This window comes from Chiloscyllium plagiosum, unplaced genomic scaffold (assembly GCF_037043375.1).
Source record: "Chiloscyllium plagiosum isolate Xiang-an unplaced genomic scaffold, Cpla_swu_hap1 HiC_scaffold_2, whole genome shotgun sequence".
Classification (NCBI taxonomy): Eukaryota; Metazoa; Chordata; class Chondrichthyes; order Orectolobiformes; family Hemiscylliidae; genus Chiloscyllium; species Chiloscyllium plagiosum.
This window is the reverse complement of record NW_028270140.1, coordinates 152465576-152480320: the sequence shown is the minus strand read 5'-3', so window position 1 is coordinate 152480320 and position 14745 is coordinate 152465576. Positions and strand designations below refer to the sequence as shown.

General features: G+C 44.2%; 1 protein-coding gene across 1 annotated transcript in view; it reads right to left on the bottom strand.

Annotated features, from left to right (window-relative positions):
* The window catches only part of LOC122546012 (uncharacterized), a 213856-nt gene that overhangs the window by 157669 nt on the left and 41442 nt on the right, over nt 1-14745 (bottom strand). Inside the window, exons 9-12 of the mRNA XM_087974913.1 lie at nt 4911-4964; nt 4773-4816; nt 4556; nt 3638-4274 (exon numbers count right to left, since the gene is read on the bottom strand). Coding sequence (XP_087831039.1) covers nt 4237-4274; nt 4556; nt 4773-4816; nt 4911-4964 — 137 coding nt within the window. The 3' untranslated portion in view covers nt 3638-4236. The remainder of the gene's footprint in view (nt 1-3637; nt 4275-4555; nt 4557-4772; nt 4817-4910; nt 4965-14745) is intronic.

Genomic DNA, 14745 nt, shown 5'->3' with positions numbered 1-14745 from the left:
CTCCCGTTGAGTGCCCAGGGACTTTTTCTCCATTCGCCAGTCCTGCCACCTGCTCTCTTTGGTTTCTTTCTCTCAAAAAGGAGTAACAGGAACAAACTGGCTGTGTAAATCAACCAGTTCAGGATTCAGGTCTCAAAAACAGAGCCCACAGTAATGCACCGGCTGTGGCTAGCCAGCTTGGAGTCAGTCCCCTGAACTGAGGAAATTCAAAATCTCCTGTTTACTTTTTTTCCCTAATCTCCTGGTTATATTTTTGTTTTCTTGAGGAGATTCTAAATCCCCTGTTTACCTGCTCTTTTTAGTTCCTTCTTGTCACCAATTGTCAATAAAAATTTTAATTCTGACCTAATTAAGTTTTCCCTGATCTAATTAATTCTTTCCTTTGATTTTTTTCCCCTGCACTGTGGATTTCTGTGGACCACACAGGTGCAGTGATGGGTTGTTTTGAATTGGCCTACCTTGTGCTATTAAGTTAAAAATCACACAGTATCTGGTTATAGTCCAACCGTTTTATTTGGTATTAAGTATAGGGATCTCCTGCTTTTCAAAAATTCACTTTGCACCACTTCACTTTTACGAAAGATCGACATTAGTATATGTTTTCGCTAACTGAAGGAAATCTGAGATGATTTCGCTTTTACGAAGAAAGACAACATTTTTTCCATTTAAATTAATGCCTTTCACTATCCGCAATTTCAGCTTACAAGAGGTTTCACAGAAACGCTCCAGTTTTGGATAGCGGGGGAAACCTGTCCTAGTTTTCGGAGCAGTGCTCCTTTGCCAGCTAGCTAATGGGGCAGGATCATAAAACACAGAACTTATTGCACAAGATCATAGTGTCATGCAATTGATATGATATATTAAACAAACCAATCAAAGTAGACCTCCACATCCATCAAAGTGTCACCTGCACTTTCACACATGTCATTTACTGTATCCGTTGCTCCCAATGCGGTCTCCTCTACATTGGGGAGACAGGACACTCACTCTCAGCGCGCCTCAGAGAGCATCGCCAGGACACCCACACCAACCAAGCCTGACATGGCACAGCATGGCCTGGTAAGGTAAGGGAAGGAAAGGAGTGGATACTGTGAGCAGGCAGGTCGGTGCTAACTGAGCAAGCAAGCAAGCAGTCCTGATATACCAAAAATACCCAAACAACTGTGGATGCTGGCAATCAGAAATAGGAGAAAAACAGCTGGAAAATCTCAACAGGTCTGGCAGCATGTGTGGAAAGAAAGCAGAGTTAATGTTTCAGTGCAGTGACCCTTCATCAGAACTCAGACACACAGACACAGACAAGCAGGAACTAAATGTAAAGGTCAGCCTGGAAGAATGAATAGCTGCTCATGGTGACCATTAGACACTGAGAATGGGTTGTTTGTGACTGCAGCCCATGTGATGATAAGGCCTGGAGTGTGGACCCTGAGATGCAGCCTGGTCCAATCCAAGAACTGGGTGCCTGTCCCTCTGCCCACAGTAACCTTTCAATGTTAATTGCCCTCAGTGTGGGTCTGTGCGTCGAACGTGACCTATCAATATATCGGAGAGCTGCCGTGAAGATGGAGAGGGGCTGGTAAATGTCGGGATGCCAATGTCTGTGGATGATGGGTGTGTGTGTGAATAATGCCTGTGGATCATTCCCTGAGACGCTGTTTGGTGATGAGCAACACGGTGGGTCCTCACAGCCAGCGATGAGCTGAAGTCTCCAGTACCTGCTCTGTCCACCATGTTGAGGATTCACCATGTCCAGCTTGCTTGGCATGTTTGGTAAGACAGGAAGCTGAATGTTAGTCAGTAAGGTTCGGGCAGTAATAAGACATTTAAGATGTTATAATGCCCCTTAATTCACAATTTGCTGTTGCCCAATGAGAGACCTGCCTCACTGCTCAGCAAATCCATAAAAGATGCAGCGAGATGCTCCCGATACCGGGATAGACCTCAGCGCACTTTTCATCTGATTCCATCACAAATTTGATCTTGGGTCATCACTCAGGCCCCTGTAAGATTCCACCCATAATCTCAGCAGCATTAGCTGTGACAACAGGGGTAGGCCCACATGATCCAGTGGCCAATATTCCCTGACATTCTGGTCAATGTTTCTCCATGATCCAACGTCAGTGACTAAAACTGTTCCCTTTCTGGGTCAGAGGGATCGAGTGATCAACATCATTAGCACAATAGAAATGCAAACCTTTTGCTTTCTTAATATTTAGTGAGCAATCCCAAAAATCATTATTCAAAACATCTTTGACACAGCCAGATGTCCAACACAATCTTCAGGGGGATGACCAATGAAATCTGTCCCACATCCACAGAGATACAGAAAATAAATATAAAATATATTGACACACCGTACATAGAACATTGAAAATAGAAAAATACAGCACAGAACAGGCCCTTTGGCCCACGATGTTGTGCCAAGATTTAATTCTAATGTAAAATATAGTAACTTAACCTACACACCCCTCAACTCATGTGCATGTCCAGCAGTCGCTTAAATGTCTCCAATGACTCTGCTTCCACCACCACAGCTGGCAATGCATTCCATACCTTCACAACTCTCTGCGTAAAGAACCTACCTCTGATGTCTCCTTTATACCTTCCCCCAATATCTTCAAACTATGACTTCTCGTACCAGTCAATCCTGCCCTGGGGAAAAGTCTCTGGCTATTGCCTCTATCTATTCCTCTCATTATCTTGTACACCTTGATCAGGTCTCCTCTCTTCCTCCTTCGCTCCAGAGAGAAAAGTCCAAGCTTATTCAACCTTTCTTCATAAGGCAAGCTTTCCAGTCCAGGCAGCATCCTGGTAAACCTTCTTTGCACCCTCTCCAAACCCTCTGTATCTTTCCTATAGTAGGGCGACCAGAACTGGACACAATATTCCAAGTGTGGTCTATTACATATGGATGGATACTGTTCTGCCTCACTGAGGGAGCATGTTGGAAATCAAGTTGCATTATTCCTTGAGTTGTCACAAAAGTTAGTTTCTCCTGAGTTTTAGAGTAAAGAAGACAGAAAGCACAGACTAGGTTCCTGTACTTCATAAGGATTACTATTTATCACACATAAATAGACTCTAATTCCACAGAAAGATGATGGACCATTGAGTTATAACACCATTAGTTAAAACTCTAAGGTGCTCATGAACCAAGTCCCCTTAAAAGCAAGCACACATTGTACACACATGGACACACACACAGACGCACACACGTGTGCGTGCGTACACACACGCACACACACAGACGCACACACGTGTGCATGCACACACAGACACACACACAGTCACAGACACGTGCGCGTGCACACACACACACAGACACACACACAGACACACACAATGACGCACACACGCGTGCATGCACACACACAGACACACACACAGAGACACACACACACACGTGCGCGTGCACACACAGACATACACACACACACACACACAGAAACTAAACATCAATTTTTGAGTGGAAGGAACACACAGAAAACAGTTTCGTCGATCCCTGTTCGCGGGATCCGCTGAGATGATTCTTGTGCTGATCAGAATGCTGCTTCTCCAGATGCTGTCACTGGTTTACTAGAGATACAGTGTGTGGTTTATAAATGGTCTGACTTACTCATTAAAGGTCAGAACTTACTGCAACTGCTGAAGGAAAAGACAATCAGTTGGTTATCCTCAGGTTTAAAGTAGCTTTTACAGCCGGGAACAGAGCTGATGATGAACAGTTCCTGAGATGGTGGAGGTCGGATGGCTTCTCCCTGTCATGTTCATATCCACAAACTGTTCAATTACCTGGGAACCAATCACATAGTCATTGGCAGCAAAACGGTCTTTGTCATTGATTACTGGTCTTTAGTACAAAGACCAATCAGATACTTATTTCTGGCTGAATCGCCATTTGTACATGGGCATGTCTCCAGTTCGTCTGCACCTTCTTCTGCTGCTGTCTGACCCAGCAGCTGTGTAAACAATACTTACAATGAGTGCCAGTTTACTTACTTTCAAAAGTGTGCAGTATCCCTTAAACAATCCTTGGTTTTCAACAATTCTGATGCGTTTCAGTCCACAATTAAAAATACACTAAGATAAAAAGGCACAAATTAAAAAAAAATTTTAAAAACAATTTTGAAGAATAATAATGCCAAGTTTCTGAGCTGGTAAGTTCCATGACGTTCCTTGAATTTGATCTGAGATACAATACAACCTCAGTGACACAGGTTCAGTTCTTATTCACTCCTAATGATTCTTCACCACAGCTGCATAGGTTACATCCGCTAGAAAGAGACAGAAATCAGAGCTGATGATAATTATATTTTCAGTTTGAGGGTAAATACAGGAAAGGGGCACATTTACCCAAATATCAGTCCCATCACTATCAGAGTAGTTACAGGAAAGGGAAATACTTACTCCAACAGTTGTACATTTTCCCCCTCATTATCTTTATGACGCTTATAAACACATTGGGAGAGACAAGCTTTTTGAGAGACAGTCAAGTATCATCCAATGGGATAGTGGAGAGTCTGTTTGCTTTCTGATTGGTGGAGTAAAGCAACACCCTAATGAAGATGAACAGATCGACGGGCCAATGAGAGAATGGAGCTTTAAGGTCATGTGATTAAATCTCCATAATGGCGCCACCCAAAGTTAGGGTCTCAAATAACAAGGAAATGGATCACCCAGGCCCAACTAGCACTGTCCCACACATCGGAGAATGGGCTTCAGGGATTGGGAAAGGAGAAAGAATTAGGATTAGGATTCTAAAAGGACAAAACTGACTCACTCTCTTCTGAATCAGCAACCCGGAGAGTCTTGCCACCTTGAACTGAAAGAGAACAGTCTGTTAGTGAGGAGGATGTATTTTAAATGTTTAGAAACATCACTATGTGGAAAAAAAGTATGTAGCTGGTTACCTTTTCTATTGCTGTCAAACACGATGCTGGCATAGGTACAGGAATCAGGCTGAGCTGTAATACAAACAGTATCCACTTTGAAACTGCCTTACTGCATCAGCTTTCTGACTCGAGAATCAAAGAATCGTACAGAATCCTGGATTCACATCACAGCTTTACCATTGGAAAATGTTCGATGAACTGCATGAGAATCAGAAATCAAACCCTATTCAGAGTTATTTGGACAGGTGGTGTTTCAACACGCATGTATTAAGGAGTGACTTCAGAGGGGGAAAGAGAGTTGGAGAGGTTTGGACAGGGATTCTCACAGTCTTGGAGATTGAAAATTAGACCCCAGTGATGTTACTATTACTGTCCGGTGAAACCACCACCACACATCTCTCTCTAACGAGTGTAGATTAGAGTGGTGCTGGAAAAGCACAGCAGGTCAGGCAGCATCTGAGGAACAGGAAAATCGACATTTCGGGCAAAAGCCCTTCATCACTCTAATCTAGACTCTGATTTCCAGGATCTGCAGTCCTCACGTTTGCCTAGCTTTTCCTCTCTAATGAGAGAACAGCCCAATGCCCTATGGGACTATGGTGAGTTTATGTTTACAGGAAGGGATATGGAGGGGCCAGATTTGGAAATATTGTGAGTATATAAGGATGACAGACCCAATTTTGTGGAAGAATTTGAACCTGAGAAGGATAATCTTTAATTTTATGCCTTTTTCAACTCATGAGCCGTTCTGGGCACCACACCTTGGGAAGGACATTCTGACCTGAGAAAGAGTGTGGTGCAGAATGATGACTTCAGGTCTCACAGAGTTAAATTACAAGGTGTGGGATCACAAATTATGTTTGTATCCTGTTGCACTGGAAGGGTTGGGATGAAGTTGATTGAAGTTCTCAAGAAAAGAAGAGCATAAACGATCTTTCCACATTCTCCAAGTCGGGAAGTCTCAGATGCCTTCCCATGGGGGTTCCTGATTCCATGATTCCCAACCCTATCCCAGGGTTTCCAATTTTCCCACAGTCCCATGGTTCAGGTTACAAACCCTGCACCCAGCACTCTGAGCCAATCCCCTCCATTGCAGAGGGAAACACATCCTGCTCCTCCACAATGTACATCCAGTCGGTCCATGATTTTAAAGAATCACGGCTCACAGTGTCTCAGAGATATTGTGGATCACAGTTTACATGAGGGAACTTATTGGGAGTTAAACTCTAAGTGTGCCCCTTGCTAAGGCGTATCTTTTATGCTACCCCTTCCATAACCCACTTACCATCCCCTCACCATGCTAAAATGTGGCACATTGATGCCCATTGCCAGGTATTTCAAGTGAGTAATACTTTCCTGGAGATATTTTCCAAACACAATGATTAGAGATATTATTACACACCTCTGGATCAAGTGGGACTTCACGGAGGCCTCCTGGCTTTGAAGGAGGGACATTACCACTGTACCACAAGACCCCTAATGGTCTTAATCATAGAGTCATAGAAATGTAGAGCACAGTAAAAGGCCCTTTGGCTCATTGAGTCCATGCTGGTCAAAACCAACCATCTACCCATTCCAATTCTATTATCCAGCAGTTGCCCCAATGCCTTATACATCGACATTGCAAGTGCACACCTAAACAGGTCTTAAACATTATGAGGGTTTCATGTCTGTGTCACCCTTAAAAGCAATGACTTCCAGATACCCACCATCCTCCGAGTGAAAAGGTTTCCCTCACATCTCCAATAAACCTCTAACATTCATCAAAGATCCTGAGCCATCACCTTCCCAACCCACTACCACCTCCAGCTAAACGTTCAGTGGCAGCAGATAAATGGGAACACCACCACCTGCAAATTCCCCTCCAAGGCACTCACCATCCTGGCTTGGAAATATATCATCACTCCTTCACTCTTGTTCGGTCAAAATGCTGGAATTCACTCCTGAAAGGCATTATGGGTCTCCCTCCAGCACATGGACTGTAACGGTTTAAGAAGGCAGCTCATTGCCATCTTCTCAAGAGATCAACAAGGAATAGGCAATGAATGCTGGCCAGCCAGTGACATGCATGTTTCATGAATGAATAAAAACAAATGCCCTGCCCCGTACCTTAAATTAATGCCCCATGGTCACTGATCACTCCATCATGGGGAAACCATTTTCAATTCAACCGATTTTATGTCCCTTATAATTTTACGCATCTCAATCATGTTTCCTCTCAATCTCCTCCCTGGAGAAAACAATCTATCCAACTTCTCTTCAGAATTGAAACTCTCCAGCCAGGTAACATCCTGCTCTGTACCTTCTCCAGATCCCTCCCATAATGTGGATTCCTGAACTTCACACAATTCTTTAGCTGTGACCTAACCAATTTTTCATACAGTTCCAGCATAACCTCACTGCTCTGAATTAAGCTCTATGCTTCAACTAATAAAGGAAAGTATCCCATAGGGTTTTTTATCCACATTATCCACCTGTCCCGATACATTAAGGGGACTGGTGTACATGCACACCAAGGTCGCTCTGATCCTTGGTATATCCCAGGGTCCTATTGCTCATTAAGTCTTCCCTTGCCTTTTCTGTCCTGCCCAAGTGTATCACCTCACGCTTATCCAGGTTGAATACTGTTTGCTACTGATCAGTCTATCTGACCAGTCTGTATAGATCATCTTGTTGTCTAAGGCTATCCTCCTCAATATTTACTACCCCAACTATTTGTTTATCATCTGGGACCATATTAATCAACCCTTCTTCATTCAAGTCTAAATCATTTACGAAAAACCGCAAATAGCAAGGGCCCCAACAGTGACCCCTGTGGGATCCCACTGGACACACACTTCCAGTCACAAAAATGCCCCTCGACCATCACCCTCTGTTTCCTGCCAGTCAGCAAATTGTTCATCCAATTTACCAAATTTCCTTGGATCCCATGGGCTCTCACCTTTGCTGTCGATCTACCATGTGGAACCTGGTCAAAAGTCTTGCCGAAGTCCAAGAAGACACAAGAACATAAGAACTAGGATCAGGAGAGGGCTATCTGACCCCTCGAGGAGAATGTGAGGACTGCGGATGCTGGAGATTAGAGTCGAAGAGTGTGGAGCTGGAAAAGCACAGCCGTCAGGCAGCATCTGAGATGCAGGAGAGTCGTCATTTTGGGAAGAAGCCTTCCATCAGGAAGAAAGATCCTTCCTGATGAATGGCTTATACTCGAAATGTCAATTCTCCTGCACCACAGATGCTACCTATCTGGCCCCTCAAGCCTGCTCCATTATTCAATAAGATCTCTTTTAAAATCTATCTCCCTTTGCATTAAAAAGATGGCATCAAATTCATTCCCCTGGTCACATCTGGTCACCTCTTCAAAAAAATTCAGGGAAGTTGTTAAGATATAACTTCCTGAACAAATCCATGTTCGTGATTGATCCCTGTTCCTCCAAATGCAGGTCCATTCTGTCCCTCAGAATTACTTCGAACAGTTTCCACACCACTGAGTATAGACTGAGAGAAAGTGAGGACTGTACATGCTGGAGAGTCAGAGTCGAACAGTGTGGCACTAGAAAAGCACAGCAGGTCAGGCAGCATCTGAGGAGCAGGAGGGTCAACGTTTTAGACATAAGTCCTTCATCAGCCTGACCTGCCACACGTTTTGACACAGAGTTTAGACTGACTAGCCTGAAGCTTCCTGGTTTATCCCTTGTTCCCATCTTGAGGTACCACACTGGCTGTCCTCCTGTCCTCCAGCACCTCTCCTGCAGCCGGAGAGGAATGGAAAATTATTTCCAAAGCCCCTGCTATTTTCTCCCCTGCCTCACTCAACAACCTGAGATACATTTCATCTTGCCCTGGAGATTTATCTCCTTTTTGCTGCCCATACCACTCAGCAGTTCCTCTCTATGTTAATTTCTTTAATCTTGTCACAGACTATCTCCCTGATTTCTACACCAAAATCATCCCTCTCACGCCTGAACACCAACATAAAGTTGTCAATTACAGCCTGACGTACATCCTCTGGGTTCAAGTTTCAATTACAACCATGGTCTTTGTTGTCTTTTTACCATGAATATTCCTTAAATATTTTGGATGCTTCTTTTTATTACCTGTCAGTATACTTTCATATTTCCTTTTAGCACTCCGAATCTCCACTTTAATTTCCTACTTGCACATTTTATAATCCTCCAGAAATCGCTACTGTTTTGAATTCTCAGTGTCTGCCATAAGCCTCCCTTTTCCCTTCATCCAATGCTGTGTATTCCTCAGTGTTCAAGGTTCACTAGATTTGTTGGTCCCACCCTTTAGCCCCAACTCTCCTTATTTCCTTCTTCAATGCATCCCATTGCATACCTGGTCTGGTGTACATGTGACTCCAGTCCCACAAAAGGACACTGGTGTAAGGTACAATAATTGTTGAAGAATGAGAGGGGCTGTCAGTGAGCAGATTTATACAGGGCTGCAAGGTGCCACATGCTCAAAGAGGAAGCCAATGTCATCAGGAAGTGATGGAAAGCAGCAGCCAGTCTCAAAGATTGCACTGCAGCAAGTCTGCATTTAGAAACATTGAACAGGATGAATTACCATTTACTTTGGTAAATGGAGGGTACAGAAATAGATATTTTAATATAAAGAAACAGAGATTTGTCTCCTCTGACTCATCGAGGTGAGGAAGCAAATTGTTGGGAGCTTGTACAGAATCTTTGGATTCTGTTTCGTCACAGGACAGATCCCAGAGCACTGGAGAAGAGCCAACATTGTCCCTTTATTTGAGGGTAACAGGGATAATACAGGAACTTACAGGCTGGTGAGCCTTACGTCCGTAGTACGGAAAATATTGGAGTAGATTCTTAATGACTGGCTATACTCAATTTGAAAAAAATATCTGCTTATTAACACGAGGCAACATGGCTTTGTGCAGGAAGGTCATGTCACAGAAACTTGATTCAGCCTTTTGAGCAAATTTCATGATTGACAACGACAGGGTGATAGATATTGTCCACATGGACTTTCATAAGGCCTTTGACAAAGTTTTTCAACTTTGCGGAGAGGTAGTAAGATGGATGCAGAATTGGCTTAGTCATAGAAGAAAGAGAGTAGTGGTGGAAGGGTGTTTTTCTGACTGGAAATCTGTGACCATTGGTGATCCACAGGAGTCAGTGTTGGGACCCCTGTTAGTTCACAACATTTATAAATATTTTGGAGAATATTGTAGGTGGTATGATTAGTAAGTTTGCAGATGACACAAAGATTGAGGGAGCTTTGGATAGTGAGGAAGATTGCCAGAGGATACAGCAGGACATATAAAGGTTGTAGACTTGGGCAAAGAAATGGCTGCTGAAATTTAATTTGTAGAGACATGTGGTGGTGCATAAGGTCGAATGCAAGAGGGAAGTATACAGTAAATGGTACAACCCTTAGAAGCATTGAAGAGATCTAGGGTAACTTACTCACTCCTGGTTCAGTCCTTCCCTCACTCCTGCTGCAGGCCTTCCCTCACTCCTGGTTCAGGCCTTCCTTCACTCCTGCTGTGGCCCTCCCTTAATTCCTGACATCTCACTGCAATTATATCGATCTTTGGTGAGATCCCTCTGGAATGTGGTGAACGGATCGGATTTCCATATCAACAAAAAGATTCACTTGTTACAGAGTGAGTGTCATACACTGTCTTGAACCAGGGAATACAGTCTCAGAATGAGGGATAGGTGGTTGGAACTGAGATGAGAGGGAATTGATTGTTTCGAAGCAGCTAATCTTGGGAATTCTCTCATCAGAGAGCTGTGGAAGCTTAACCATTGAGTATGTTCATGAATGAGATTGATAGATTTCCCGGCATTAAAAACATTGAGGGGTAAGGGGATAGTGCAGGAAAGTGGTGTTGAACTACAAGCTCAGACATGATCCTCTTGAATGGTGGAGCATTTTGTCCTGGTGTCAGGATTAAACACTGCCCAGATAGAAATCTCTTTAACCTCAGTCTCATCCATGCTAATAATAAAATGACCACAACAGACCCACATAAGATGCAGTATGCACTGATAACATCACTGTTGTTTTCACATTCCGCACCCGACTAGCAAGCCACCCTTGATCTCTTCAATGCTGCAAACAAGGGACTTGGCCAATGCTTGAGTGTTGCCAAACCAAAACACACATCACTGGTCAGTTAAATATTCTACCTCCCGTATATGCTAAGACTCCGAGATACATTTAGCACTCACGATAGCTTGGGAGGCACCTCCCTCAAAAGGGTGCCCAGGGCTGACATCACTGGCTCTGCCCATCACTGCCAGTCTCAGTCCAGCCCACAAGTGACCACTAGGGCACTCTGCTTCTCAATACCTTTGGGGAAGAGATCCAACACTCGATCAGCTGAGACAGCTCAAACTTCATAAACTATGGCAGTGACTGTTTGACAACAAAGCTCTCCACAAGGCAGCAAAAAGTCCTTGCTTTCATCATCAGTCTGTGTAAATGTTGGGAGACCCACAATGCCACTGGGGAGGGAATTCCAGGATTGTGACCCAGTGACAGTGAGCGAACGACAATATATTTCCATGTTGGTACAGAGTGGGTGGCTTGGAAGGGAACTTGGAGGTGGTGGTGATCCCATGTAACTGCAGTAACGAACAGCATTGCAGTGACTGCATCCTCATGGTCAGGAAACTGAACAGTGTTTGGACACATTCCCTGTTCTTCAAAAGACACAAACTTCAAAAGCTTTTGCCTCTGTATTTTTTAATCATTTCATTGTTTGAGTGTGTTTGGGACTTCTTCAATTCATTAACCAACTACTGCAGCTTGTGAACATTTGTTCACCTTGCAGGATGTTTTATAATGTTTCAATTCACAATCACCTTGTTAAATACAAATGGTTCTGAGACTCAGAGCTCATTAAGGGGTGGCACGGTGGCACAGTGGTTAGCACTGCTGCCTCACAGCGCCAGGGACCTGGGTTCAATTCCCACCTCAGGCAACTGTCTGTGTGGAGTTTGCACATTCTCCCTGTGTCTGCGTGGGTTTCCTCCAAGTGCTCCAATGTCCTCCCACAGTCCAAAGATGTGCAGGTTAGGTGAATTGGCCATACTCAATTGCCCGTAGTGTTTGTTGAAAGGAGTAAATGTAGGGGAATGGGTCTGGGTGAGTTGCTCTTTGGAGGATCGGTGTGGACTGGGTGGGCCGAAAGGCCTGTTTCCACACTGTAAGTAATCTAATCTAATTAACTGTTCCAGTCTCTGACAGGTACAGATCATAGTTAACTCTCTCACATCGCACGTGTCTCTTATGGAATGCCACGACAGTGTGGCAGCAAAACAGGAAATATTGTCTTCCCGTTGTACAGTATCAGACATAACAGGAGGAGACCACTCAGCCCCCTGTGCCTGGGCTGGCCCTTTGAAAAAGCTATTGAAATTAGTCACACACCCTGTGTCCTTTCCTGGGTCTGCTGCATTGAGTCTGTCATATGACCTCTGGTTCTTTCATCAACACCTTTACCTGGATCCATTTACTAACTGACTGTCCTGCCATTGGAAACAGTTGCTCATGACTTGCTTTCGAAAGACTGTTCTTGAATTGGCACAGCCCAATCAAATCTCCCCTGAATCTTCTCTGTTGTAAAGACAACACCAGTTCCTCCAAAGAACTGAAGTCTCTCTTCCCTGGAACCATTCGATTCATCTGCTTTGCACAAAAACATCGTCCTTAAAGGATAGTGCACAGAATTGGTCATTTGTCTCTCGCTGGGTTCGAACTGATGTTTTGGAAATGTCCATCCTTGCTTTTCTACTCCATGTGGCATTCAATAAAAACAAACTTTTCTTTTGCCTCTTTTAATCCATTTCAATGAAACCTCCAAGCTTCAAAGACTTCTCAATGTGCATTTCTGCTATCTTTCTGTTCCTGTAACCATTGTAAAATTACACCATTTATCGCACCTCTCTTTGTTCTTCCTATCATGATGTGTCACTTCACTCTTCCCAGTGTTAACTTTCATTTGGCTGGCCATTTCACCAGCCTATATGCCCCAGAGCCTGTGAGCACTTTCCTCACTCTTCACTGTGGTTTTGAATTTTGTGTCATCTGCAAACATTAGAGTTTGTCCTGTATCCCTGAGTGCAGATCAATCACAAAGATCAAGAAGAGAATTATATCACCAGCTCTGCACACTTCCCTCCAGTCTGAAATAAAACCACAGACCACAGCGCTCTGCTTCCTGGCCCAAAGCCAATTTTCAAACCACACAGCCAGTAACTTTGAACCTCATCTGCTTCAATTTAAAGAAGATAAGTACATCGTACTTCACAGCAGGGGTAAGCCCTATGGTCCATTGAGTTTTCTCCCAATTCATTAAGACCATAACTGATCTGGTTCTGGCTCAGTTCTGCTCGCCTACCTTGTCCCCACTACTCTCGATAAGGCCAAAGGGTGGTAGCCAGACAGCATGTGTTAGCACCGAGGCTATGGGGATGAGAGGGATTGATGGGACGGGATGGGGTCATTCATTGACACAAACAGTGAATGAGTTTCATCCTTTGTGTTTTGAATCCACCCAGGATCACAGCTCTCTCCATGATGTCCATCACTCCTCAGACAGCTGCTCTCACCACATCCTGAGACCCACACTCAGTGCTATGTGCCATCATATACACACTCTTGACCTCTCTCTCCATCAGCACACCTTCACATTGTCTCAAAGCTGTCCTGAGCCCCAGTTCGACTAAATTCTCCGGCTGATTCACCCAATACCATGTACCCCCACCCCTCTGGAACCTTCCTCCACCCACTGTCCCACTTGTCTCTCCCCATTCTCCTCCCTCCACCTCTTGTTGGACAATCACTATCCCTTCTCCGATGCTGAACGTTCTGTACTCAGCAAAGGTCTCAGTTTTAATCACTTTGCACTCCCACCTCACCGAAATTCAGACACGACATGATGTTGATCTCTTCTTCCGTTGCCTTTGCCTCTGTGCCCATTTCTTTGGACAGGAGTCCTCTGTCCATCCCACAGACCCCTTCACCCACCTCCAACTCTCTTCCTCCACCTGCACCCCTCCCTCTGGCCTTTAAGCCGCACTTGACCTGTTCATTGAGAACTGACACTGGTTTTTGTATTTCTCTGCCCTCCTCCATTCACTCCTATCTCCCACTGGACTGAATACTCTCAGGCTGTTCTGTCCACAACAGTCACTCATCTCATCTCAGATCTAGACAAAAGCTCAAAAACATCAAGGTGCAGCCATTTCCCTATTCTGTTGCTGTCAATCTTGGCACAGAAGCTGGAACTGTCCTGATCTGTAACACAAACAGGAATGATAAGGGGACATTTATTGGTAGGTGTGTTGTTAGGTATCAGCAACAGCTCAGTGGACACCACATACCCCTCGGAGTTAGAAGGCTGTGGGTTCAATTCCCCATTCCAGTGGCTACAACGTAAGAACAATGCTGAGACTTCGGAGCAGTTCGAGTGGAGTGCTGCAATGTGTAAAGTGTTATCTTGTGGCTGAGATGTTAACGGTTGCACTGACCTGCTCTCTCAGGTGGGTGTGAACAATTCCACATGCATTACTTCAATGAAGAACAGAGGAGCTCTCTACTGTGTCCTTGTCACTCATCCCTCAACCCAGATCATTGTGTCCTCACCATCACTCAGCCCTCAGTCTGCATCATGAAAATACACAGTCTGCATCATGAAACTGATTGAACACAGTGCTGTTTGTGGGACATTACTCTTCACAAACTGGTTGTTGCATGTCTCATTACAAGAATGAAAATAAATGCATTTATGCCTAACTTTTCATGATCTCAGGGCACTGAATAACCCCTTACAGCAGATGAAGCTCTATTTTTATATTTGCAGTCAACT